Raw genomic sequence first — 27,847 nt, 5'->3', positions numbered from 1 at the left:
ACAACCCTCTGAAGTGGGTATTTTCATGATCTTCCTCCTATAGGGTCATTATTCATCTCCATTTTGCAGACTAGTAAATTGAGGCCCAGAGAAGTGAAATCACTGCCCCAAGGTCATCAAGGAGCGGGTGGCAGAGGTAGACCTTGAGGGTTAGGGAGTGCACAGACTCACGAATGAGTGCTCACATGGGGCTTGGAGCCCAGTTCTGTGGGTCACCAGAACTTTTTCTCTCAACCACGAGACTAGAATTTTCCACAGGGGTCCTGGCAGCTCAGAGGGCAACTCCCATCTTAGACCTGACCACTGTGACCCCAGACTCAGCCTACCCCTCCCACTGGCTTAGGCTCTGGCTCTGGCCTGCCTGAAGTCAGTTTTATTTATTATTTTTTAAAAGATTCTATTTATTTATTTGACAGAGCGACACAGCGAGAGAGGGAACACAAGCAGGGGGAGTGGGAGAGGGAGAAGCAGGCTTCCCGCCGAGCAGGGAGCCCGATGCGGGGCTCGATCCCAGGACCCTGAGATCATGACCTGAGCCGAAGGCAGACGCTTAACGGCTGAGCCACCCAGGCGCCCCTGAAGTCAGTTTTAAAAGTCTAATGGAGGGGAAGCTGAGAGCCTGGACTGCTTGGGGTCAGCTCTGGTTCAAATTCCAGCCCTGCCACTTTTGAGGTTTGCCTCAATAACCTGGAGTAGCCTCTTCACTCTTCTGGGCCTCAGTTTCCTAGTCTGCATTCACAGCGTCCGGCCCAAATGGTTGCTTGCAGGACTCACCCGCATGGAGGCTGAGAGGTGCGCCCGCGGTGTGGGAGCCTCCAATAAAGACTGAACAGCGCTTGCTGTACCCCACGGCGAAAGCAAGTTTTTTTTTTTTTTTTATTCCACTGGATTCGGTTTCTGCTTCCACCAGCCCAGCCGCTGTGGTCGCGTGTGAGCAGGTCACAAGTTAGACAGTGTCTGTTAACCGTTCATTCCCTGCACCCCTGAACGGGTGAACGGATGGGATTTGCAGTTGGGGGCAGGGCTTCTTTATTTTGGGAAAAGCCCCCAAGGATTCTATGCCTTCCCTACAGAACCACTGGCCCCCAGGCCTTTCTTCTTCACATCCCCATTTGTGGCAGGGAAGTTAAGGGGCTTTCTGTAGTTTGCAAATGTTTTGGGTTGTTTCAAATCTCCCTGTCCCGTGCCCTCTCCGTGCCCTCTCCGTGGAGTTCACTAAAGCTCTGTGAGCTCAGGTCCCCAGGGTGTGCAGGCCGCTTGACTGACATTGACTCATTCAATGGCACCCCTTCCCCAGAGCACCCGGAGAGTCGCCGACCAGGGTCTCACCCCCAGGGTCTGCCTTCTTGCTGTTCCTCTGGATGACGCCCCTCCCTCCCACTGTGTGAGCGCTCAGCCTTCAGGTCTCAGCTCAGTGGGCTGCTCTCGTGGCCCTGGACCGGCCAGTCCTCATGGCGCATTCATTCATGTGACGGACACGCTGGTCTCCGCGCTTCTGTGCTCTGCCCCCTCCCCCCCCCCCGCCCCCGGGCCCCAAGGTTGATGGGCTGCACGGCCAGATCAGCATCCAGCTCAAAGGTCCCCTCTTGGCTGCCATGACCAGGACAAGGCTCCAGGATGAGCATGCAGGAAAGGCTCTCCCAGGGCCAGGCTGCAGGGCCCACGCAGGGAGCAGGCCCAGAAACAGAGACAAGAGGGGAGGAGCCACGTCAGGTAGTCACTGTATTTTATTGGAAAACATTGATATATATTTTTCTTCACAGCTTGAACTGAACACAATATTGCCCGGTTTAAAAAAAAAAAAAAAAGAAAGAAACCAAAACCAAAACCAAAACCAAAACACTCCGAAAATGTCCACAGCCTCACGCCTACCTGCCCTTACCCTCAGCTCTTGGCTGGGTCTCCCACTACGCCCCGTCCTCCCCTCCCCTCCCCTCCCCCGGAGGCTGGGTGCCAGAGGGTGGATGAGGAGATTCTCAAAGCTGGGCAGGTCCCAGGAGAAGCCACTTGAACAACCTGGGTGGGGTGGGGGGTGGGGCAAGATGAAATGAACAGAAAAAGGAAAAGAAAAATCCAGACGACCGAACTGCCCACATTGACGTCCTTGTCCCAGAGGCGAAAATCAGAAGCAAGGTCACGGATCATGCTCTCCGCCGGGGGAGTGGGGGGGCAGGCAGGCGGGCGAGGGGGGAGAGGGCACAGAGACAGCACAGGTGTTCAGGAGCCAACCGAGTCACCAGGGAGAAGCGGGAGGGGCCGGCTGACCAGGGAGCAGAGCTGCCCTCGGCCACCAGTCCCCCGGGCAGCTAGCCCACAAGACTGTTTTATTGCAGGTGTGTTCTCTCGAGAGCATGGCGGGCCTCATCTTCCCTCTCCCACCCTTCAGCTAGCCCGGCATGGTTTTTGACAGGATCAGTTTTCAGGGGCATAAAGAAAAAAACCAAAGGATAACCTGTACATGACAAAGCAACATCCCCACATCCGCTCCAGCGAGGGGACCTCGGTGCGGGCGGGCAGGTGCGTCACGGAGGAGCGGCTGGGACGTTAGCACCAGGTATTCACAGAACAGCTCGAGATCGCTTTAGAAACATGGGCACGTACAATTTGTAGAGTGACCAGCTGAGCAGCCCCCACCCAGCCCAACCTCAGGAAGTCAATCAGATGGTTTCAGAATAGCAGCCAGTGGGACCTGAGTGGTGTTCGCTCTATCCGTCCCCTTCTGTGAGTCGGCCCCCTCCAGTGGTAAAAAGAATGCCAGCTTCCAAGACTCCCTTGCCCCTCGACCCTGTCCTGGACCCTATCCAGTCAACACCACAACTCCTCAATTCCCCCCAGTCCTTCTGGAATGCCTCTCTTGGCACCCCTGCCCCAAAAGGTTGCTGGGATGTGCACACAGAATCACAGGGCTGGTTGCATGCAACAGCAAAAGGCATGCTCTTCTGCCTGGGCGAGGCCTCATCCCCTCCCTCGCAGGCCCTGGGACAGGGCTGGCAGCCACCCCAGCACCCAAAATAAGATGACACACGAAAGGAAACAAACCAAAACAGAGGAGAGCCACCCGGGCTGGAGGAGGAGGGCAGAGGCTCCCCTAAGGGGAAGGGGGCTTCATCTTATGAATGCATCAGGCCTTGGAAGATGTGAATGGAAGTGGGGAGGGCAAAAGGAAGAGATGAGGGGCATGGGAGGAGACTCAAGGAGGGAGAAAGAGCAATCATGCAGCTTGGGACAAATCTTTTGTTGCTTTATCAGATTCTCAGTCAATCAACTGGTGTTTGCTAGAACCGGGGAACGCAGGGGAGTGTTGAAGAGAGCGCGCGCGCGAGAAGAGAGAGATCACGAGAATGGGCATCACCAGCTGCCCAGGGGCCTTCACTTGGCAGTCATCATCTGTACAAACTCTGTGAAGCCAAACAGAGAAGGAGCAGGTCAGCCGGCGAGTGGGCCGAGCCAGCCGCCCTCTGACACGAGGGACCTGGGGCTCGTTCCTGACGCCGCGACTCGCGCTTGCAGCCGGGGAGGTGGGGCCCCGGCGACTGCTCACCTTCGTAATTGACCTGGCCGTCTCCATCGATGTCGGCCTCTCTGATCATCTCATCCACCTCCTCGTCAGTCAGCTTCTCACCCAGGTTCGTCATTACGTGACGCAGCTCAGCAGCGCTGATGTAGCCATTGCCGTCCTGGGTGTTGGGGACAGGGGAAGGCTCTGAGCGGGAGGCTCCGCTGGGGGCGGAGGCGGGCGGGGGCGGGCGGGAGCAGCAGCAGGCAGGGGAAGGGGGCCTCCTGAGGTCGCAGGACAATGGCGCTGGCACTGCAATCCAGGCCTGGGGAAGGTCCCCCCCGAGCTCTGTCCCTCCGCCGGAGTCCCTGAGCCACTGTGGCAAGCGACTACCTACCTTGTCAAAGACACGGAACGCCTCTCGGATCTCCTCCTCACTGTCTGTATCCTTCATCTTTCTGGCCATCATGGTCAGGAACTCCGGGAAGTCAATGGTCCCATTCCCTGGAAGGTGGGGAAGGGAGTCGGGAATGCTCTCGGCCCGGAGTCTGGGAGACCACCCCAGAGCCCTGGCAGAGGAAGTAACGGGCTTGGACGTCGCCCCGAGGACGGCTCCCGGGGGTCACGAGACGCGACCGAGAACAGAGCCCCCATACACCCGCTCCGTGGGGCTCACCATCTGCATCCACCTCATTGATCATGTCCTGCAGCTCTGCTTCGGTGGGGTTCTGTCCCAGGGATCTCATCACTGTCCCCAACTCCTTGGTGGTGATAGTTCCATCTCCATCCTTGTCAAAGAGGGAGAAGGCCTCCTTGAACTCTGGGGTAAGAGAGGGAAGGAATCAGAGGTCAAGGACCACAGGGAAAGCCCTCTGTGAGAGAAGGTAAAGGGAGTCCTGTCGGAAGGAGCCAGAACAAGACTTCCAATCCAGGCCCCCCGCTTCGGTGCTCAGGGCAGACCCCTTCCTTCCTTCGGTCAACGTTTACTAAGCACCTACTCTGTGTCAAGGAAAGCTACCTGTGGGGCCAACCTGGCTTGGTGAGCACAGAGGGGAAACAGGCTGAGAGCCGTCCTCAGAGAATTCTACATTTCTTGCTGGTCCCTGGCTTCGACCTCTCCCTCCAATGATGAAATGGACTAATGTCACGGGATGGACAAGAGCTGAGAGAAATCTCCATCTGAGGTCTGCCAGCCAAGGTCACCCGGCTGGGACGGGAAGGGGAGGCTGCGAAAGCCTTCGGGGGTACTCCCAGCCCAGCTCCCCGAGCCGAAGCTGCCGGCTTCCGGAGGAGGAGCCGGGCGGCCGCGTGTGGTGGGATGCGGGGGTGCGCAGCGGCAGAGTGCGGCTGGCGGGCGGCGCGTGGGCTAGGTGGGGGGATGGAAGGAGAGGGGACGGCTGCCAAGCCGGGATGAAGAGCTAGTGGCGCCGAGTGGGAAGGCCACAGCTGGGGACGCATCGGGCGCGGGGAGAGAAGCACGTGGCTGTGGCCCTCCCACTGGGCCCATTTTGGCGCCGGTGCTCCCTACCCCCAAACCCTCAGAGAACAGATGCCTGGCAGCCTATTCCCAGAGAGTGTGGGTTGGGGTGAGGTGGTGGACAGTTTGCTAATGGGGACAGGGTGGAGAGTGGAGTCTGTGTTTGTGTCACATGAGGGCAGAGTCGGGGTGTGGGTGGCAGGTGCAGCGGGAGACACGCACACAGCCGAGAAGCTGTGTCCCCGAGCCTCGGGGTCACAGGGAGAGGTGTCTCCTTGGGGATGCCGGGACCTCCCTGTGCTGAGGCCTGGTTGTTCTCGTGGAGGGCACGGAGTGGGTCATGGGGACACCCTGAGCTCATGATCACTGAACAACGAGGTGGCGCTCCAGCTTTCCTCGGTGGGTCTCCATGGCCACTGGGGGCCAGAGTTTAGAAACTGAAGGTGTGACTGTGCGCTGGGGGGTGGGGGACGGGAGGAAAGGACAGAAGGCAAGTCCACTCCTGCCTCGTCCCGCTTCAGATGCGGGGCATTCAATACTTATCACGCAGGCTGTCGGACGTGACAGCAAAGCTGGGGTTGGGGCAGCTGCTGGGGCCCAGGGCCCACTCCGTGAATCCTTCCTCCTGTCTGCTCTGTCCTGGCCCCTGATTATGGAGAGAAACCGAGAGCTGGTTTCTCTCCTCAGCAGCTCACGGTCTTGGGAGAGGGAGACTGAGAAGCCCACCGAATCACAGGTCAGTTCCTGTAGCGGTGACCTTTCTGGGGTGGCTACAAAAATGAATTACATGGGATTCCAGAATTTCTTCTGGCTTACTGGGGGATATACAACCATTCCTTTATTCATTTATTTGGCCAACAAAAATTTACAGAGCACCTACTGTATTCCGGGCACTGAAGGTACAGCAGGGACCAACAAAAACAAAGCCCCGAATTCAAGGAGCTCATCACATCTAGTGACAGGAGATACAGCAGGTGAAGACAGAAAAGACTTCCAGACAGTGAGAGAGGCTACGAAGGAAACACACAGAGTGACAGGACCGAGGGTCCAGGAAGGCCGTCTGTCGGGGCCGGGGAGTTAGGGAAGGCCTCTCCAAGGTGACATCCGAGCGGAGGCCCAGATGATGGGAAGGAGCTGCTCGTGCAAGGAGCTGGGGAAGAGTCATTTCTGGCAGAGGAAAGTGACTGCGAGCACGTGCAAAGGGGAGTGCAAAGCACAGGCAAGTGCAGAGGTGGGAGTGACAAGCCATCTCCTGGGTGGCTCCTAAAGTGGGACAGGAGCTCTGCAGCCCCACGGGGAGGCTCACGTTCGGAGCCCAACTGGCAGAAGCTGGGACAGAGAGCCAGGTTCACCCTGCAGCCACTGAGCAATGAAAGGCCCCCGATGACCCACGGCCAGGAGAGGAACAGAGTTTTGGCATCTGGTAAATGCCTGGCTCAGGACCCTGGGGGTTTGGTGTCACTGGGGTGCAGTGTGCTCTTATCCACGGTTCCCAACGTTCTAAGCACAAGGCCCAGCATTAACTGAGGTAGGGGCCACACGAGTTCATCTGTCAGATGCCACTTCTGGCCGGAGTCATATTTGACTGGGGATGCAGAGGCCCTCCCAAGGCAGTAGGAGGAGGAGGGTAGGCAAGCTCACCTGCGATCTGCTCCTCAGTCAGCTGGTCAGCCTGGAAAAGCGAGAAGGAGAGAGTCAGTCACCAGGCTCGCCAGCCATGGTCCGCACGTCCTGCCTGCTCAGCCCAGCCCCCTCTGGTGAGGCCGGCTCCACAGGGCATCCCATGCACCTGGGCAAAGGGGGTGCATGCCAGGGTCAGGGTCTGCAGGACAGCCAGGTTCTGGGAGAAAGTCTGGTGATTCATGAAGCTGGGGACTAAAGTGGACCAGAAACCCAGGCCTGCCTGCTACGGGGCCCAATTAAGTTGCCCAGACCCAAGGGCTTCCAATCCTGACCCAGTGCTTGGGAGCCACAGTGGGTGGGGAGACATCCTGCCCCAGCCCCAGCCCAGCTGGGCTCGCACAGCACGGGTTCGTGTCTCCGTGTCGCCGCTGCCGCCGAGAGCCCCAGAGGCTGAGTGAAGGGAGCAGTTGCCCTAGAGGCCTAATCAAGCAGCTCTGGAAGGCTCCAAACTGAAGCAGGCCAGTCCTTGGGTAGGACGGAGGGAAGATGTCTGGGGCTCTTTGCTAGTTTCTGTGTCACCTATTTGGAGGCAGCAGGTCCAAGCACAGTGGACGCAGCCGGCAAGAATTCTCCTAACTGGTAGCTCCGAATTGCCCCGGGTACTCGAAAGAACCCTGCTCAGGCCAGAGGCAGCCGCTCCGCCCCTCCCTGCCCACAGGGCAGGCGCAGGGCACCGTTCTGTTCTGTTTCTTTGGGGCAGGAAGGGCCAGTGTCGGGGAGGGGACCGCAGTGAGCGGCAGCAATGGCGGCAAAGGCTGGAGGACTGAAGTCAGCTTCCCCAGCTTCACTGCAGTTTTTAACCCCTTCCAGCCCTGGCCACTCTGGGGACTGGCCAGTTGGTGGCAGGCAGCCCTTGCTGCATGCGGGGTTTGGGGGTGGTGGGGGAGGGGAGAGGCCCAGACTAGCTTTTTTGGCACTGGTGTCCTCCGGAGGAGCTGGGCTGGGGGAGGGGGAGGGGCGGCGAGTCCCAACATTTAGCTCTAGGCCCCAAATGCAGGAATTTTCCCTGGTTTTGGCAAATGCTGCCAAGAGGGCACCACCCTGCCTGGTGCCCAGACAACCGTCCCCTCCTTTACTCCCTCTTACAATCAGGGGAAAGGGGCTGCACATCCACGGCAGGGCTCTAGCCTTGAGGCTGAGGGAGCCCTCAAAACTAGTGCAAACTGTCTGCACAGTGGTTCCAGAGCTTCCACTGGAAGCTAGCAGTGACCCTCCCACCCCCACCCCGTCCCAAATACTAAGAACCGGTCACATAAGAACTGGTCTAAAATGTCCTTTACCTTTTTTTTTTTTTTTTTTAAATCTAAGGGAAAAGGAACTTGAGGCCAAGCCCCAAAAAGGCAGAAGGGGAGGGGAAATCGAAGTGATGATGACAGAGGAGAGAGGGCTAAGAGAGGAGGGAAGAAGGAAGGTAGAGAAGGAAAAACACCACACACGCACATTCCGGAAAAGGCCAAAGCCTAAAGGGAAGGTTAGGAGGCCAAATGGAGATGCTTCTGCATTGCCTTCAAACAAGACGTGGGGCTGCTGGGCTCTAAACGCCAAGCCGGCAGCTCCGGCCCACGAGCCCCCTGCTCTGGCCGCTTCCCTTGGCTCCCACGGGCCGAGAAGCCTGGTCGTGACACCCGAGGAAGCTGCTGGGGGAAAGCGAGAAGACAGGATGGGCTTCTGGTTACCAAGGCCAGGCAATGCCAGGGGAGAGGGAAAAGAACCGAGGGCAGAGGGACAGTGTGGGGAGGAGGGCTGCTATTCCATCTGCTGCTCAGCCTGGCCCAGAATGGAAGGAGCCAGCCCGACCGGGGCCCTTCCCACCCCTACCGCCCCACTCCGCAAGAAGCCCAACTGTTCCCCCCTTTGGGCAGCACCGTCAGGGTCTGGGACAGGTGGCCCCGCAGGCCCAGGAGTGGCTCTGAAGGCCCATGGCTGCCACTCCCGGCCGACAGGCACGGAGGAGGCATGCCACATGGCCACCCGGGGCTGCTGCAAACAGGCGTGGCTCTGCCTCCTCCTGGTTAGGAGACCCTCTCCTCCACCCCCTCCACCCCCACCCCCGCCGGGGTGGAGAAGCAAAGGTCCCAGCTCCGAGCTATAGCCCTCAAAGCATGGCCGCTTGCCCACAGAACTGATCACCCGGGAAACTGTCCTCGCCAGGGACCCCTTCCCGGGATTTCTTCCCTTTCCAAATCTGAAGATTTTCTGCTTTCATCAAAATTTGGAATTCCCTTTCCAAATCTGAAGATTTTCTGCTTTCATCAAAAATAACCCAGCTGGTCTCCTTCCTTACCCCTCATCTTCCTTCGGCTCCAGCAAGGGGCCGGACAAGAAAAAAAGCCCTGGGGGGTGGGGGAGGGAAGAGGGTATTATTTCTCTGCCCTGACCCAGCCCCCAGCCAACGCCAGAGAGCAGTGTTAGATGAGATCAGAAACCAAGGCCAGGGCCCCTCACCCGGGCCAAGGAGGAGCCACAGTGCTCAGGCCAAAGTCCAAGGCCGGTTACCAGGGACTTGTCCCACCCATACCTTGCTGATTACAAGTGGGAAGAGAAACTAGCTGCGGCCAAAGCTCTGGTCCTATGTGGGAGGTGGGGGGCCTCCTGGCATTGGCCAGTAAGTACTTGAGGGCCCCTTCAGCGAGGTCGTACTGGGGGAAAATGGGGTAGTGGCAACCGGAGCTATCAGGTCTGTGTCAGCCAGTATGAGATCTGATCCACAGCAGCGGCTGCTTGTTCTCCCCAGCCTTGCCAGGGAGGAGGGCTGCGCACGGTTCCGAAGCTGAGCCTGGGGGGGCTGTGAGTGTTGTGGGTGGCAGGGCGCAGGAAAGAACTAGTCTGCTGGGTTTCTCTCAAAGCTCCAGCTGTGCGAATTAACAGAGGCGCCCAGTGAGGGGCCCCGAACGGAACAAGTGGCCCTCAGGCAGATGACGGGGTCCCTCTGGAGGTCCTCTCTGTTCAAGCTCTGCAGCCCCCCACCCCGAGGCCCCGGGAACAGGCGTCCGATTGTCACCGACGCCACACTGTACTGCACTGTCATTTGGCACAAGTGAGGAGATGCAGAACAGTGCACGGAGCTGGAGACCACAAGAAAACCAGCACTCCAGTTTGGAAAAAGCCGCTCTCTTAGTCTGAAAGGGGCAGCGAGGGGGTGAGATTCTAGGCTTAAAAGGCTGGCTCGTTTGATGCATCCCAAACTTTGGTCCCCACCCCCATTTCATGCAGCTTCAGTGCGCAATAGGGGCCCAAACAACTCCGCCCACCTGCTCCCACTGCCGGGGTGCCTCCTGCCCAGCCCCATTCTTCCTGGGGAAGGGGGACCGTATGGCCACTCCCTTCGGCCTCTGCAGCCCACTCCCCATCTAGACTGAACAGTCTTTGTCCTGGTCTTTCCCTGGAGACTTCCAGGGAGCTGCCCACATTCACCTCCAAATCAAATCTAGGCCCACCCTGGCTGTCATTCATTTTCTCTTCCGACACCTCCCCCCCCCCAGGCCTCCTTCCACCTCACCTCCCACCACCCAAGCCAGGCTCCTCTCCTACCCCCACCTTCTCATGGACCCAGCACAACACTCTGCCCCAGCCCCCTCCCATGAAAACCAGCCTCTCTAGTTCAACAGCCACTAGTAACCTCAGAACCTTTTCTGGCTGCCCCCCAAACCAACCACGAGGCCTCCTGCTCCCCCACCACTGCCAAGCACCAGTCTTGCCATTCCCTCTTAATCACCTCCCCAACCCCAATCCTTTTCAGTCCCTGCAGGCTCCCAGAACATCTTCTAACCTCCACTGCCACCCACCCCTGGCTCTTCCTCCCCTAAGCTTGCACCTCACCCTCCTCCTCCTTCCTCTGCAATGCTGGTCTTCCCAGAACACCCCCCCCTCCCCTCCCGGGTCTGATCTGCAGAAGTCGCCCCCATCCCTGCCCCTCTCCCCACCCAGGTCCAGCTACACACGGCCCCCTCTCGGGAGCGCCCCGGCAGCCTGGCCTTCCTCTGATCTCCCTTCCCCGCATCCTTTTAGGATCCAAAGTGTTCATTAGGGCCCGAATACCCCCTTCCCGGCCAATGCTTCTTACCTCGCCCCCCAAGGGGTCCAAACACCCCACCTCAGAGATCCAACGCCCCACCCTGCGTCCAAAAGCCCTTTTTGGGGTCCAAACGCCCCCTCTGAGGGTCCAGATGCCCCCTCCTGGGTCCAGATGCCCCCTCTGAGAGCTCGGGTGCCCATTTTGGGGTCTAAGCACCTCACCTGGTATTAAAAGTGACTTTTGAAGCCCCTAACCCTCTTTTGGGATCCAAACATCCCGCTCTGGGGTTCGAATGCCCCCGACAGGGGGGCCGAGAGGGGTCCAGGGGCGCTTGCCGGGGCCCCGACACCCCCTACGCTGGGTCCGCCTGCCCTCTCAGGAATCCTGCCCCGCCGTGCCCGCCTCAGAACCCCCAGCCTGGGCGGCCCCCCAGCCTCACTCACCATGGCGAGGCCGGGGTGTCCGGAGCGCGGGGATCAAGGTTCCTCCGGCGGCGGCAGCAGCTGCAGCTCGAACTCCACCGCGCGTCCGCGCCTCCACACTCACTACCCGCAGCGCGCGCCGCCGCCGCCGCCTCCCGCCCCAACGGTCCTTCAACGGCCGCCGCGCGCGCGCCCCGCCTCGCCCGGCCCCGCCCCGCCCTGCCCGCGTGCCGCCGCACTGCGGCTCCCGCGGATCCCTCCGCGCCCCACTCTGCACTGACGCGCCCGCGGATCTCTCGCGCCCGCCCCACACAGAGCCGGGCTTTGCTTCCGGCCGCGCGCGCGCGCGCACCCGCCGCGGGACTACTTTCCGTCGCCGCGCGCTCCGCCCCCCTGCGTCCTCTGTACTTGCCTCCCCGGCGGAGGGGCACCGGTCGGCGGCGCGTGACGCGTCCCTGTGTGAGCCGCGCCGCTATTGGGCCCAGGCCATGGCGGAAATGAGAGCGCGGTGCCGATTGGTCCGGCCTTCCCTGCAATGCGTCAAACTGGGGCGAGCCACTGCGTGGTGGTGGTGGGGAAGCTTGAAGTGTGTGCCTGCGGGGAGCCGTGAGGTGTAAGGAGGCGAAGGGAGAAGCTGGGTGGCTGTTAGAGACGCAAATACATCGTCTTGGTGGCCAGGGAGAGGTAAAGGGCTGGCGGAAGATGCAAAAGGACTATCTCGGCTCTCCCCTCTAACAGATGGAAGATGGTGCAATCCAAAATTCTGGGGTCTGGAAGCCCCGCCCCCATCTGGGCCCTACGAGGTGGCGGGGTCTTCAAGGTTCTGCTCTTCCGGTAGAGGTTCCACCTGTGGGGGCAGGTGTCTGCGGCCTGAGACGCACTCCACAGGTGTGCGGGACCCCTACCCCCGCTTCACGCTTGATCAGCTCAGAGTCTATGAAATTGGGGCGGTCACAGGACAGCCTCTGGGAACAGGGCACTCATTCATTCATTCAATAAGCATTAATGGGGCGCCTCCTGTATGCACGGACTTGTGTTGGGCTGCGCTGGGGAGACCGTACTTCCCAACCATTCTGGTATCTCCTAGACCCACTTGATTCTTGCACTTCTTGTTCTAAGGTTCCAGCTGTAGGAGGAAAAATAATGCGAAGGTTAGCTGAAAACTGTTTACTGGAGCTCAGAAACAACCTTCTTCTTTTGTTTAGAATAGGAGCTGCCATTCCTTTATGTGCCCCGCCCCTCATCCCCCTATCATTGGCCGAGGAATGGGCAAGTGAGTCAAGCTGGGCCATTCCTTATGTCCCACCTGGCACAGAATATAGGTTGAATCAATGAGAGTCCTTCCCTGGGTTTTTGGATCTGGAGTCTGGGGGCAAGAAGCCTTTTCATTATGGGGGTGCCTGGCTGGCTCAATCAGGAGAGCGTATGACTCTTGATCTTGGGGTTATGAGTTGAAGTCCCACGCTGGGTGTAGAGATTACTTAAAAATAAAATCTTTAAAAAAAAAATTTTTTTTCTTTATGGGTGGTGGGGCTTTGAAGGAATAGGTCCAGAGTGTCTGTGGCCATTTTCCCACTTCTGGAGGAGAGAATAAAACTGACACCAGGGAGAAGCAAGTAAGAGATGGAGTGAGAGTCCCTTTGGCATTTACTTCACTGGTTCCAGTACTCTCGAGGCCAGCTGCACACCATCATGCAGGACTTTGAGTACACGAACTATTAAAATTTCCCTCTTATCCCAAACTAGTTTGAGTTCAGTTTTTATCACTTGCACCCAAAGAATTCCTGATGGATATAAGCTGGGCTAAACTCTGTCTTGGTCATCAGCACTGGCCATGAAACAGAAGGCCAAGGACCCCAGTCAACATTTGCTGAACAAATAAGCGAAACAAAGGCATGCTCATGCTCTCTCCTCCTCTCTGTCTCTCTTTCTCTTGACTCTGAAGTTCTACCAGGCAGATCTTAATTCCTGAATTACTTGGGGTTATGAAATAGCAAATATACTACAAGTAACGTCTTTCAGCACTTACTCTGTTCCACACACCGTTCCAAGCACTTCGTGTGCATTAGCTCATTTAATTCTCAGCCTCTCTATGGATATGTTACTTCCATTTTTTTTCATTTGATGAAACTGTTGCATTGCCACTGGAGTTAGATGAGACCAGAGAGATATGAAGGCTTGACCAAGAACAGAATCAAGTCGCTTGCCCGTGGTCAAGGAGGTAGAGTTAGGATTTGAACCCAAGCAATTTGACTGAAAAGTCCACACTCCTAAACACCATTACACTACCAGTGAGAGAGATTGGATTTGTCTTCGACGATCCATTCTCCCTCTCTTCAAGAGTAATAGAAGTGTAGCTGGGCACATTGCCACCCCAAATAAAAACTACATTCCCCAGTCTTCCTTGCGTTTAGGCTCATCCTGTGAACAAAGGAGAGGAGCACTCTTTTACAGAGGAAGGGGGGCAGGTTGGCGAGGGGTTGTTACAAACCAAAGGTCCATTGGAGCAATCCGGGAGTTTGAAGTGTCGAGGCTGTTCATTGGCTGAGTTGTGACCGCTCTCATTGGCTGGGCTGTTGCTGGGCAGGAGAGAATCTTTCTTCCTCCCTGCTGCTGTTGTGAGGGCAGCTTCTGCCTGCTGGGAATGCAAAGTACTCTCTTCCTGTTGGGGTCTGCAATTGGAATGGTAGAGAGTGGGAGCTCCCCCTTCTGGCCTCCCGACCTCATTTTATTTTATTGTACTTTATTTTTAAGATTTCATTTATTTATTTGACAGAGAGAGACACAGCCAGAGAGGGAACACAAGCAGGGGGAGTGGAAGAGGGACAAGCAGGCTTCCCACTGAGCAGGAAGCCTGATGCGGGGCTCTATCCCAGGACCCCGGGATCATGACCTGAGCCGAAGGCAGACGCTCAAGGACTGAGCCACCGAGGCGCCCCTCCCGACCTCATTTTAAATGAGGTTTCCTTTTATTGATTTTCACACTGAGTCCAGGGGACCCACACCACAATCTGGTGACCCTGTGATTTCTCTGATCTCACCTGCCTGTGCTTTCCCCCTCACTCTCTCTGTTCCAGCCACACCGGCCTCTTTGCTGTTCCTTGAACACTTATGTCTGGCTTCTGCCTCAGGGCTTTTGTATTCTTTCCTCTTCTTGAGATGTTCTTCTCACAATAGCCACAGGGCTTCACTTTTCCTTAGCATCACCCTTCCTTATTCAAATGACACATTCTCAGAGCTCCTGGCTGACTCAGTCAGTACAGCATGTGACTCTTGATATCAGGATCTTGATTGTAACCCAACGCGGGGAGGGGGAAAAAAAAAAGAAAAATAAATAAAATTGTAACCCAGTGCTCCCAATCCCCTTTACCTGGCTTTATGGCTTTTCATAGGAGTGACCACCTCCTCAACTATGAGATAATGTAATTCTTTTTATAGTTTGAATCTTCCACTGTCATTTAAGCTCCATGAGGTTCGATCTTCCTGTCTTTTGTGCTCACTGTGGCTATCTGCAGTGTCCAAACTAAAGCCAGGAATGTAGTACGTGCTCAGTAAACATGTTTTGAATAAATAAAGAAAAACGAGGAGATGGAAACTCTCCTACACTGTTGGTGGGAGTATGTGTTGATAGAATCACTCTAGTGAGTGTATCAGTTAGATTGGACTAGGCTATAGTGCAGTAAGAACTGCAAAAATCTCAGTTAACACAATTAAAGTTTCTCATGCAGTCTACTGTGGGTCTCAGCTGCGTTGCAGGACAGCTGTCCTCCACGTGGTGACTTGCTAACCTGGGCTCTTTCATCTCTCCCCAAGGTCTCTACGCCGCAGCTGGGGAAGAGGGAGATCAGAGAATCTCCTGGGGAGTTTTCATGGACTCAGTCTGGGAGTGACACCTCTCGATTCAGCTCACATGTCATTGTCCAGAACTAGCTACGTGGTCCCATGTCACTGTTGGGGGATGGGGAAGTATGTTTTCTCACGTGCTCCAGAAGAAGACACGGGAAGCAGAATTTGATGACCATACCATGGTCTTGGTAACAGAGAGCCATTTGGCAATCTCTATAGGCAAGTCAAAGGTGCACGTTTGCTAAAACCTAGCAATTCTACTCTTATATGTATCCCGATCAGTCACTTTCAAGCTTTTTTGAATGAGGTTCATAATAAGAACTAGTCTTTTTTTTGTTGTTTTTTAAGATGTAGGGGAAGGGGAATTTTTGTTTTTATTTATTTTTTTGAAGGTCTGATTTTTTTTTTTTAAAGATTTTATTTATTTATTTGAGAGAGAGAGAATGAGAGAGAGCATGAGAGGGAAGAGGGTCAGAGGGAGAAGCAGACTCCCTGCTGAGCAGGGAGCCCGATGCGGGACTCGATCCCGGGACTCCAGGATCATGACCTGAGCCGAAGGCAGTCGCTTAACCAACTGAGCCACCCAGGCGCCCTGAAGGTCTGATTTTTAAGTAATCGCTATACCCAACATGAGGCTCAAATTCACAACCCCAAGATCAAGAGTCCCATGCTCCTCCAACTGAGCCAGCCAGGCAACCCATCTTTCTTGATACTTATTTGACAAACACATAAAGCATTTCCGATGTGCCCAGGACTCTTCAAGTACTTTAGAGGTCTGTGTCCAATATGGTAGCCACTAGCCACACCTAGTCATTGATCTCTTGAAATGGGGCTACTGCTACATAATGAAAATATATTATCTTGAACATATTGGGTTAAATAAGATATATTATTACATTGACTTTCATGTATTTTGTTTTACTTTTTTAATGTGAGTCCTAGAATACCTAATACAACACATGTGGCTTGCATTATATTTCTATTGTCAGCACTGCTCTGAGGTAGGTACTATTATAATACATTTATAATCTCTGTCCCAAAGATGAAGAAACTGAGGCACAGAGAAGTTATTTGCTTAAGGTCATACAGCTAGGTAGTATGAACCAAACAGACTGGTTTCAGGTTCCATGCTCATAACTACTACATTATACTTCCAATCCACGGTAGGTTTTTGTCTAAGAAAGCATTTAAAATTACATTTCCCTCTAAGCACTGCTTTAGTTGCATCCCCCAAATTTTGGCATGTTGCATTTTAGTTTTATTGAGTTCAAGATGCTTCCTAATTTCCCTTGTGATTTCTTCTTTGGTCTCTAGATTATTTATTATTGTGTGTAATTTTCAAATATTTGGGGTTTTCCCATGTATCTTGTCATTGATTTCTAATTTAATTCCATGATGATCAGAGAATATACTTTTCAGTCCTTTGAACTTTATTGAGACTTGTTTTATGGGCCACCGATATATGGTATATATTGGTTAATATTCTATGGGCACTTGGAAAGAATGTGGTTATTGTGTGGAATAGTCTATAAATGTCAATTATGTAAAATTGGGTGATAGTGTTGCTCAAGTCTTCTATGTCTTTACTGTTTTTTGCCTACTTATTCTAGCAACTACTGAGAAAGCAGTGTTAACACTTCCAACTGTAATTGTGAATTTGTCTGTTTTCCCGTCTAGACCTGTCAAATTTTGCTTCATGTATCTTGAAACCCTGTTATTTAGTACATCTACATTTATGATTGTTATGTCTTCCTGACAAATGATTTCATAAGTATGAAGTTATCATCTTTATTTTTGATATTATTCCTTGTTTTGAAGTCTAGTTGGTCTGATCTCAATATGAACACTCTAGGTTCCTATATTTTCTGTTTGCAGGGTATATTTTTTTCTACCCTTTTACTTTTGATGTGACTCCATCTTTATATATAGAGTGTGTTTCTTGTGGACAGCATATAGTTGGGTCTTGCTTTTTTGTCCAGCCTGACAATCTCTGTATTTTGATCAGAGTGTTTAGTTCATTTATATTTAATGTGATTAATCATGGTTTGAAGTTTGCCATCTTGCTGTGCACTTTCTATTTGATCCATCTGCTATTTGTTCCTATTTTCTTGTCTTCTTTTAGGTTAACTGTGTATTTTTTAGTATCCCATTCTTTCCTCTGTATTTTTTTTTTTAAAGACTTTATTTATTTATTTGACAGAGAGTGACACAGCGAGAGAAGGAACACAAGCAGGGGGAGAGTGAGAGGGAGAAGCAGGCTTCCCACTGAGCAGGGAGCCCGATGCAAGGTTTGATCCCAGGACCCTGGGATCATGACCTGAGCCAAAGGCAGACACTTAAGGACTGAGCCACCCAGACACCCCTTTCCTCTGTATTTTTAAAAGCTTTGTATTTTAGGATAGTTTTGGATTACAGAAAGGTTGCAAAGAGTACAGAGAGTTCCCATATACCCCACACCCAGTTTCCCCTGTTATTGATTTTACATGAGTATGGTACATTTGTCACAAGTAATGAACCAATATTGATATATTATTATTAACCAAAATCCAGTTTTTGGCATTTATCTCATGTCCTTTTTCTGTTCCAGGATCACATCACTTTTACTCATCATGTCATTAGCCTCCTCTGGGCGTGGCAGTGTCTCAGATTTTCTTGGTTTCGATTACCTTGAGTTTTGAGGAGTACTGGTCAGGCCTTTTGTAGAACAGCCCTCTGTTGGTGTTTTCTGATGTTTCTCATGATGAGACTGGGATTACGGCCATTCTCATCACATCATAAGAAGGGTACATGATTTATCACTATTGATGAGCACCTGGCTGACATTGTTGTTCATCAGATTTCTCCCCTATAAAGTTACTGTTTCTCCCCTCCCTCCCTACACTGTACTCTTTGGAAGGAAGTCACTCTGCATAGTCTATACCTAAGAAGTAGAGAGTTATGCTCCATCTCCTTGAGAGGGTAATATCTACATACGTTTTTGGAACATATAGTCCACCCAAGAAATCTGTACATTCTCCCCTATTTGTTTACTTATTCAATCATTTTATTTTATCACTGTGGACTTGTGGATATTTATTTTATACTATGTCTTATAATACAATACTACATTATTTATTTTCTTGCTCAGATTGTTCCAGCTTTGACTACTGGGAGCTCTTTCAGTTGCCTTCTGTATCCCTTTGGCATCCACTCATCGTGTGTGTGTGTGTGTGTGTGTGTGTTGGCACATTTTTACTTTCTGGCACTATAAGATATCCCAGGATCACTTTGTACATTTCTTGCTGCAGTCCTAGAATCAGCCATTTCTCCAAGGAGCCTCCTTTTATTGGAGAATCTTAGAAACCAGATCTGGGCTCTGAGGTGCTCATTGCTACTGAGATTGTTTTTTTGTTTTTTGGGTTTTTTTTAAGATTTTATTTGTTTGACAGAGAGAGACACAGTGAGAGAGGGAACACAAGCAGCGGGAGTGGGAGAGGGAGAAGCAGGCTTCCTGCTGAGCAGGGAGCCCGATGCGGGGCTTGATCCCAGGACCCTGGGATCATGACCCGAGCCGAAGGCAGACGCTTAACGACTGAGCCACCCAGCCACCCCTGATGATTGTTTTTCTAACTCTACCTCTTCACATTCTATTTTTGTGATTGCTCCACGTATCCCTAAATGGTCACAATTGGTCACCTATCTGTAATTTTTGTATCAGATTAAGTTTTTATTTTTATTTATTTATTTTTAAAGATTTTATTTATTTATTTGAGAGAGAGAGAATGAGAGACAGAGAGCATGAGAGGGAGGAGGGTCAGAGGGAGAAGCAGACTCCCTGCCGAGCAGGGAGCCCAATGCGGGACTCGATCCCAGGACTCCAGGATCATGACCTGAGCCGAAGGCAGTCGCTTAACCAACTGAGCCACCCAGGCGCCCCTAAGTTTTTATTTTTAAAAAAATATCTAATATAATAGAAGATCAGGAGGTAGGGTCAGCCCAGGACTGGGTCAATAGCTCAATGATGTAACTAAGGACCCAGACTCTTTTTCTGCCTCTAGTCTGATATCCTCAATATTTCCTACTTTCAGGCTCTTTGCTTCATGGTGCAAGGTGGCTGCCATAGCTCCAGACATTACTTCCCAAGATAGTAACACAAGTCAAGATGAAAAGGAGTAGGGCTCTTCTGTTTTTGTTTGTTTGTTTGTTTTTATCAGAGAAAATAAACCTTGCTCCCAAATCCCTTCAAGTTTCACTGGCCCAAAATGGGTCACAGGATCACTCCTAAAACCAATCACTAGCAAACAGGAGCAAGGCTCAGACCAATCAGGGTTCAGTTTTTGGGGCAAAGCTCACCTTCCTTGAGCATGCTGTTACTTAGTAACAGGACAAAACCAAGGCTGGTTTAGCAAGAGAGAGGGTTGTGTGGTGGGGGAAATTTCTGCCACGTGGAAAATTCTAGATTTTTTTCTTTGAAAATTCTGGAGGAAAAAGAAGAGGAGAGTAAGTTGTCCATCACATGGAAAAACATTCTTAATCCCCTTCTCTTTACACATTTCTATTCTTTCTCCCAAGTTTTTCTCCCAAAGCAATTTCCTCAAACCTCACCTTTCTCTTATAATGACTTGTCATTTCCTGCAGCTGATCCAGCACTAGTGTTGCTCTGTGAGGTCATCCAGGGCTGGTGGCTTGGCCCTGCCATCCTCCACATGTGGCTTCCATGTCTGCATCCAAACAGCTCCTACAGCTGTTGCAACTTCCCCACTGGCAGAAAGGAGAAAATGAGAGGCTCCTGGGTGGCTCAGTCGGTTGAGCATCTGACTCTTGGTTTCTGCTCATGTCATGATCTCAGGGTCCTGGAATCGAGTTCCGCATCGGGCTCCCTGCTCAGTGCAGAGTCTGCTTGTCCCTTTCTCTCCCCCTCTGGTCCACCCCCCCCCACCGCCACCTCCTGCTCGAGCTCTCTTTCTCTCACAAATAAATAATAAAATCTTAAAAAAAAAACAAGAAAAGAGAAAATGAGGAAGAAGGGCACTTACTCTTGTCACTAGGAAGGTGCACTAGTTACAGTAAGTGATGTAAACTATTGTAACAAATAAGCTCCCAAATCTCACACAAGGCAAGTGTGTATATTTCATTCACACAATGTGTAATGTGTTACTTCCTTTTACGCAGATAGCCTTCAGGGACCCAGTTTCCTTTTCTCTTCTGGTTCTGTTTCCCCTGCACACTCAGAATTCTCTTCTGGATTCATTGTCCAGCCAGAACTTGGGGGAAGAAAGAACATCGAGGACCATGTGGGTGAATTGTCCTGGATGCAGAGCATGTGTTTTAATTGCAGTCCATGGGCCAGAACCCAGCTCCGTGGCCAGATATAACTGCGAGAGGCTGGGGAACATAACTAGCTGTTTTCCCAAGAAGAGGAAATGAGATTCGATGAATGTCGAATATTCTTTGCCACAGCCAGAATGCTAAAATGAGTAGCTGAGAACTGATTAGATAAGGCACTATTATCCATATATATGTTTACATATAACATTTTCTGGGGGCGCCTGGGTGGCTCAGTCGGTTAAGCGTCTACCTTCAGCTCAGGTCATGATCCCAGGGTCCTGGGATCGAGCCCCGCATCAGGCTGCCTGCTCAGCGGGGAGCCTGCTTCTCCCTGTTCCTCTCCCTCTCCCTCTGTGCTCTCCCCCACCCCTCTCTCTCTCAAATAAATAAATAAATAAAATCTTAAAAGATTTTTTTCTGAATCATTTGAGAATAAGTTGGCGACCTCATGGCCACTTTGCCTCTAGATACTTAAATGTGAATTTCCTAAGAACAAAGACCTATCGAATCACAGTACAATGATCAAAATCAGAAAATTCAACAGTGATACGATGATCTAAGCTACAGGCCTCTTCAAAGCTTGCCAATTGTGCCAACACTGTCCTTTATAGGAAAAGAAATATTTTCCTTCTTCCTTCGTTCGTTCGTTCGTTCCTTCCTTCCTTCCTTTCTTCCTTCCTCCCTTCCTCCCTCCCTCTCCCTCTCTCCCTCTTTCTCCCTCTATTTCTTTCTTTCTTTCTTTTCTTTCTTTCTTTCTTTCTTTCTTTCTTTCTTTCTTTCTTTCTTTCTTTTCTTTTCTTTCTTTTCTTTCTTTCTCCAACCAGAATCACCTATTCCATTTAACTGCCACATTGCTTTAGTTTCGAGCAATTCCTCAGTTTTTGTGTTTTATGAAATTGACAGTTTTGAAAATGTTATGTCAGTTACTTTGTAGCATGTCCATCAATTGGGGTTTGCCTGATGTTTTCTCATGACCAGATTCAGCTGATACTTTTTTTTTTTTTTAAAGAAATATCCTCGAAATAACTCTGTGTCCTCAATGCATCTTATCAGTTTGTCCTGTTACTGGTGATGGTGACGTTTCTCACTGTGAAGTTAGTCTTTTTCCTTTTGGAATTAACAAGGAATCTGTGGGGAGATGCTCCAACACTGTGTACCTATCAGTTCTCACCAAACCTTCATCTACTAACTTCAGAGGACTTCATTTTTGCACAGACTGCTGCTCCAGAACCAGCCAGTCTAAACCACAGGATCCTCAGATGTGCAGAGCTCTTCAGAGTCAGGGCTCTCGTTAGTGCCTTTCTGTCTTTATGTAAATCGTAACCCTCATCATATCTTTTTCACCCAGAAATGTAGGACAACCTAATCTCAATCCCTTTAGGACCCTCTCTTCCCGAGCACAAGAGGCAGGGACTATGTCCAGTGAAGATATCTCCAGGGTTCCCCATGCAGGTCTGTGACCCTTAGGCTGCCATGCACAAGACCATTTGCACGGATTTCTGCTACCTGCTATTCCTTTCTAGAAAGGGTATCACAGGGACGCCTGCGTGGCTCAGTCGGATAAACGTCTGCCTTTGGCTCAGGTCATGATCCCAGGGTCCTGGGATTGAGTCCCGCATCGGGCTCCCTGCTCAGCGGGAAGCCTGCTTCTCCCTCTCCCACTCCCCCTGCTTGTGTTCCCTCTCTCGCTGTGTCTCTCTCTGTCAAGTAAATAAATAAAATCTTTAAAAAAAAAAATAGAAAGGATGTCACAGGCACCAGCTCTCTCAGCAATCGGCTTTGTACTCGGTGAGCTCACTGTGTGTTCCGCCTTGGGGCATGTGTTGTTCTGGGTTATACTGATGTGGTTTATTCCATTCCCATTGTGCCAGTCCCAGCTTGTGGGCAGTTCTGATGGGGACGGGGACTGTGAGCCTGGGTGACCCAGTTGTAGCAGCTGTGAGTCCACAGGGGCAGGGAGTGGCTCTGGCACTGATGGAAATAGACGCCGGCCACAGCGGGCCTGAGGCACCTGCCAGCCACACCGATTCTGGGTCTTGTTCCCGATCCTGCTCTGGTCCATACACCTGGTTCTGCAGGCTTCACCTGACTCCCCTCCCTCTCCACTGGATATTCTTTTGATTCCCATTTTGCAGATGAGGAAACTGAGGTTACGATGGACCAAGGATACACAGATGGTGACAAAGCTGGGATTTGGGATGCTGGCCGGTTTGGCCTTGAAGGCCGAGACCTTGGGCTTGGTGCTATTCTGCCTCCAGAATTACCCACTGAGTTATCCAGAGGTCTTTGGTAAGTCACCCAATAAAAGGCAGGTCCAACCTAGGGATCCTTAAATACCCTCCCCCAAAGAGATACCCTCTCCCCAAATGACACTTTCTGTCCCCAAAACAATTCTTAGATTCTTTTTTTAAAAAAAGATTTTATTGGGGCTCCTGGGTGGCTCAGTCGTTAAGCGTCTGCCTTCGACTCAGGTCATGATCCCAGAGTCCTGGGATCGAGCCCCGCATTGGGCTCCCTGCTCAGCGGGAAGCCTGCTTCTCCCTCTCCCACTCCCCCTGCTTGTGTTCCCTGTCTCACTGTATCTCTGTCAAACAAATAAATAAAATCTAAAAAAAATAAAAAATAAAAAGGGGCGCCTGGGTGGCTCAGTCGTTAAGCGTCTGCCTTCGGCTCAGGTCATGATCCCAGGCGCCTGGGATGGAGCCCCACATTCGGGCTCCCTGCTTGGTGGGAAGCCTGCTTCTCCCTCTCCCACTCCCCCTGCTTGTGTTCCTGCTCTGTCTCTCTCACTGTCAAATAAACAAATAAAATCTTTAAAAAATAAATTAATTAATTAAATAAAATAAATTAAAAAAGATTTTATTTATTTATTTGAGAAAGAAAGAACATGAGCAGAGGGGGAGGAGCAGAGGGAGAGGGACAAGCAGATTCTGCGCTGAGCCTGACGCAGGGCTCAATCCCACAACTCTGAGATCATGACCTGAGCCGCAATCAAGAATCGGACGCTTAACCAACTGAGCCACCCAGGCGCCCCCGATTCTTAGATTCTTGTACTCCTAGAGCTCCAAGGCCATGGCTACGCAGGCGATTCACCCTCCCATATTCCTCCCAGAATGGGTAAGGAGAGACTGAGGGGGACCTTTCACTCTAACCAACGCTGCTTTTATTTATTTTTTAAGTTTTTATTGACTTTTTTTTTTAAGATTTTACTTTTAAGTAATCCCTACACCTAACATGGGACTCGAACTCATGACCCCGATATCAAGAGTCACACGCTCCACCTACTGAGCCAGGCAGGCGCCCCTACGCAGCGCTGCCTTTAAAAGTATGGCCGATTTTATTTTCCAAAGGTGGCCACAGCAATGTGGCTCATCCCACATCCTCTGCTAGAGCCTTGCAACTCCGGCATTAAGAGGTGGGGTCTGTGTCCCCTTCCCTGGAACCTGCGTGGACCTTGGGGGCCGCCTTGAGGAGCAACTTAGAAGTGAAGCCGTGTGATTCTAGAGCTCGCCCCTAAAAGCACCACGAGCTTCTGCCTTGCTCTCTTGGCATCTAGCTGCCATGCTGTGAGGAAGGTCCAGGAGCCAGAGGGAAGGGCCCCTCGTGGATAGGAGGTGAAGCCCCAAAGCCCTCAGGTCCAGCCCAGCGCCCAGAAGACAGCTAGCATGAGCACGCGACCTTGAGAGCAGAGTCTGATACTCTCCGGCTGACACCACGCGGAGCAGAGAACTGTCCCTGCCTTCTCCAAGTTGCCAATTTGTGAGCGAAATGAATAATGGTTGTTGTAAGCCACCAGGTTCTGGGGGTGATTTATAATGCAGTGACAGATAACTGGAAGAAAGCCCCCAAAGCAGCTAAATCAGAAAATTGCACAGCCCTAGCCTGGGCCCAGAAAGCATTTCTGCACTGAGTCAGGGCCAACCTCACATCCAAATCCTGCCTCTCTTCCTAAACAGTGTTTTGCAGAAGAGTAGAGACTTTGGAGCCAGGCAGACGTGAGTTCATAACCCTGGTCCCAGTACTTCTCAGTCATGAGACCTTCAGCAATGGAATGGTCCTCTCTGACCCTCTGGCTCCTCCTCTGTGAAATCGGCACACTGATAATAATTCTCCCTAAATTTGTCAGGAGGATTTAGTGAGATTATACTTCTAAAGTGCTTGGCCAAGAACATAGCACGAGGCAAGAGCTCAGTAACTATGAACCAGGATTTACCATGACTATTATATATAGTTGAGAGCCTCTTGCTGACAAACCCAGTCGGTACCAGATAGTCTCTCTTGAGATTAGAAGCCTCTGGGTCCCATCACACTTGGTTTATGCTAAAGTTCTCTGCCTAGAGTCCGAGAGACCTGGGTTTAAATAACTCATGGCTCCTCCAGTTTCTGGCTGTGTGACCTTGGGCAAGAGACTTAACCTCTCTGTGTTTGGAGTCCTCATCTGCAGGAAGGCGAGAGGTCAGAATTCCCTCCTTAAGGGGTTGCAGTGAGGATGGCGTAGAGGACAAAGCACAGTGCCCTGCATACAGTAAATGTCGTAGTGTGTACTGGGGGCGGGAGGGAATATTCCCCCACTCTCTGCAGAATCCCCAGGGATCTCTGTCCCCCCTGCGCTCTACCGCAAGCCTGGCCAGGTGGGTGTGGTGGTGGTGAGCTGCCCAGAGACCAAGGGAGGGAAGGGGTGTTTTCGGAGAGCCAGCCCTGTTGTTCTCCCATCTCCCACCAGTGGGCGCTCTGGTGAAGTTAAGAGCGCAGCTTACCGCACCTTTTGGGCAGATCTGTGCTCAGGAACCAGGGCTTTGGTTTATTTCAATGACACGGGACTCAATGTCTTCGTTAAAAATAAGAAATCGAGCAGAATCACAGGCTTTTATTTCCATTACGTTTGTGGGAGAAATGTGCAACGATCCTCTTCTGACTGAGAGCAAGGGGAAAAAACAAAAACAAAACCCAAACCCTACAAGCATTTATTCCTTTTAATAATAGAAAGATGATGTTATCACCATGGCAACAAATGATCAAAGAAGACAACCAATCAGAATTACGGGCTTCTGCGGAGGTTATTTTTCTCAAGAGATAGCAACAATTTCTAGGAGACTCTCACAAGACTCTCTTGTTCAAAATAGTCCTTTCAAGGACAGTCTTAAATGAACAGACCAGGTTGGTGCCAGGGACTCAAGCCTCGGGATGGCACAGGAAGACAAGATACCCATTCCTGGGAATGTCCTCCGTTTGTTACCCTAGGAGGCAGCTTTTTTTTTTTTAGATGGGCTTGATTATGCAAAATAGTATGTCTGTGTGTAGCTGCAGAGAAGAGAGAACCTCTTCACCTCTTTTTTACATTTTAAAGATGATTTTTGTTAAAAAGACCTTTTAGTCACTGTGTAACACTCCCTTTGTTAACAATTGCCAGTCTTGCATTTTAAAGAGCTCGGTCTCAATTTCCATGTTAGCATCACAGGCAAAAAGGTAGGCCAGGGGAGCTCAATTTTACTGGTAGCCTTTTGAGCATTTTCTTTCAACCGCGTATAGACATCCATGCAGTCGTTCCTCACTGTCCTCACCGCTCCTTAGAAGAGCTGCGCTCAGCGTGGCCATGGGCAGAGGTGCCAGATAATGTGAGATGCCATGAAACGTGGTCCTGAAGCCACACTGCTTGGATGTGAATCCCAGGCTGTGTGACGTCTGGCAAGTTACTTCACTGCTCTGTGCCTCAGTTTGCTCATCTGTGAAGTGGGCATAAAAATCGTACCTCTTTGTGAGGATTTTAGAATGTGTTTGCAGATTCTTTATAGTCCTTGTGTAAGAAGGCAGATTCTAATATCCCCAGGCTCTTGAATATGGGCTGGCCCTACTGACTTGCTTGTCACCAATAGAACGCAGCGGAGGAAGGGCACCTGGGTGGCTCAGTCGATTAAGTGTCTGCCTTCAGCTCAGGTTGTGATGCTGGGGTCCTGGGATCAAGCCCCGCTTTGGGCTCTCTGATCAGCAGGGAGTTTGCTTCTCCCTCTCCCTCTGCCCCCCACACTTGTGTGTGTGTGCGTGTGCACGCATGCACTCTTTCTCTCTCTCTCCCTCCCTCTCCTTTAAATAAAATCTTAAAAAAAAAAAAAAAGAATGCAGTGGAGGGAATTGCAGACTGACTTCTATTTCTGAGGTTAGGTTAGAATAGGTGACACAGCCATGCCTGGGTATCTCTCTCTCTCTCTCTCTCTCGGGACTTGTGCCTTGGGAACCCTAAGCCACCATGCTGGAGAGACCTCATGGGGACAGAAGAGAGACCAGGGAGCCACTGGCACCAGACAGGTGGATGAAGAAAGCTTCAAGGCAGTCCCAGCCTCAGCCACCACCTGACCGCAGCCTCATGAGAGACCCTGAGCCGGAGCTGCCATGATGAACTGCTTCTGAATTCCTGCCCACAGTCCCCGAGAAATATAATAAATGCTTGCTGCTGTTATTCTGAACCACGAAGTCTTGGGCTTATTTATACCCCAGCAAGAGATCGCTGACACACGACTCAGGATCGTGATCAGTGAGATCGTATACATCAGCTGTCTGGCCCATAGAAAATGGCACACCAAAAAGTAAAGAATGATCATTACTATCACTTTCTACCTGATTGAGTGTTATGGATTGAAGGTTTGTGCCCCACCTCCCACCCTGCCCAAATTCATATGTTGAAGCCCTAACTCCCAACGTGATGGTATTTGGAGGTGGGGCCTTTGGGAGGTAATTCGGTTTAAATGTGGTCCTGAGAGCAGGGACCCCCAGATGGGATTGGTGTCCTTATAAGAAGAGAGACACCAGGGTTTTTTTTTTCTCTCTCTCTCTGCTATATGAGCACACTGTGAGAAGGCAGCCATCTCCAAACCAGGAAGAGGGACCTCACCAGGAACCGAATCTGTTAGCGCCTTGATCTTGGACTTCCCAGCCTCCAGAACAGTGAGAAAATAAATGTCTGTTATCTCAGCCCCCCAGCCTGTGGTATTTTGTTAATGAAACCTGAGCAGACTAAGACACAGCGTCCCCTTCTTCCGTCCACAGGCTCAGCAGCTCCTCTACCACCATCACTTATGCACCCCTGAACAAGGTCATGTTCCAGATCAGCCTGAGTGGGCAGGGTTGAAAAAAACGTTCTGTGTTCCTAGAATTCTTCCTCGGTTGTGGAAGTCAGAACAATCACCCTTCCTCTTGCTCCTTTTCCAGCTGGGCTCTGCCCAGAACAGAGTTCCTCACATGGAAGTCGAGCTCTGCGGAGCCACGGTGTCTGAAGAGGAGCTGCTCTAGGTATTTCAAACAGTGGGAATTTAATGCAGGGGATTTATCACAATGGTGTTGGAAAGGCTGGCAGAGCAAGAGCGAGAAAAGGATGTGGGGCGGGGGGTGGATAAAAAGAGGGAGTGATTGGGGCGCCTGGGTGGCTCAGTTGGTTAAGCGACTGCCTTCGGCTCAGGTCATGATCCTGGAGTCCCGGGATCGAGTCCCGCATCGGGCTCCCTGCTCGGCAGGGAGCCTGCTTCTCCCTCTGACCCTCCTCCCTCTCATGCTCTCTGTCTCTCATTCTCTCTGTCTCAAATAAATAAATAAAATCTTTAAAAAAAAAA

At 51.6% G+C, this 27,847-nt stretch overlaps 1 protein-coding gene across 1 annotated transcript; it reads right to left on the bottom strand.

Annotated features, from left to right (window-relative positions):
- Positions 1-1,709: 1,709 nt before the first annotated feature.
- On the bottom strand, positions 1,710-11,299 carry CALM3 (calmodulin 3). The gene is made up of 6 exons (XM_006744955.2): positions 11,115-11,299; positions 6,615-6,645; positions 4,173-4,316; positions 3,894-4,000; positions 3,542-3,677; positions 1,710-3,398 (listed from the first exon to the last, which is right to left on the bottom strand). Exons 1-6 carry the CDS (start codon positions 11,115-11,117, stop codon positions 3,370-3,372), a joined length of 450 nt encoding a protein of 149 aa, XP_006745018.1. The 5' UTR covers positions 11,118-11,299; the 3' UTR covers positions 1,710-3,369.
- Between the last annotated feature and the right edge of the window lie 16,548 nt (positions 11,300-27,847).

Source organism: Leptonychotes weddellii, chromosome 16 (assembly GCF_054177405.1).
Source record: "Leptonychotes weddellii isolate Sample4059 chromosome 16, ASM5417740v2, whole genome shotgun sequence".
Classification (NCBI taxonomy): domain Eukaryota; kingdom Metazoa; phylum Chordata; class Mammalia; order Carnivora; family Phocidae; genus Leptonychotes; species Leptonychotes weddellii.
The sequence above is the reverse complement of the archived record's forward strand: the minus strand, read 5'-3'. Positions and strand labels throughout refer to the sequence as shown.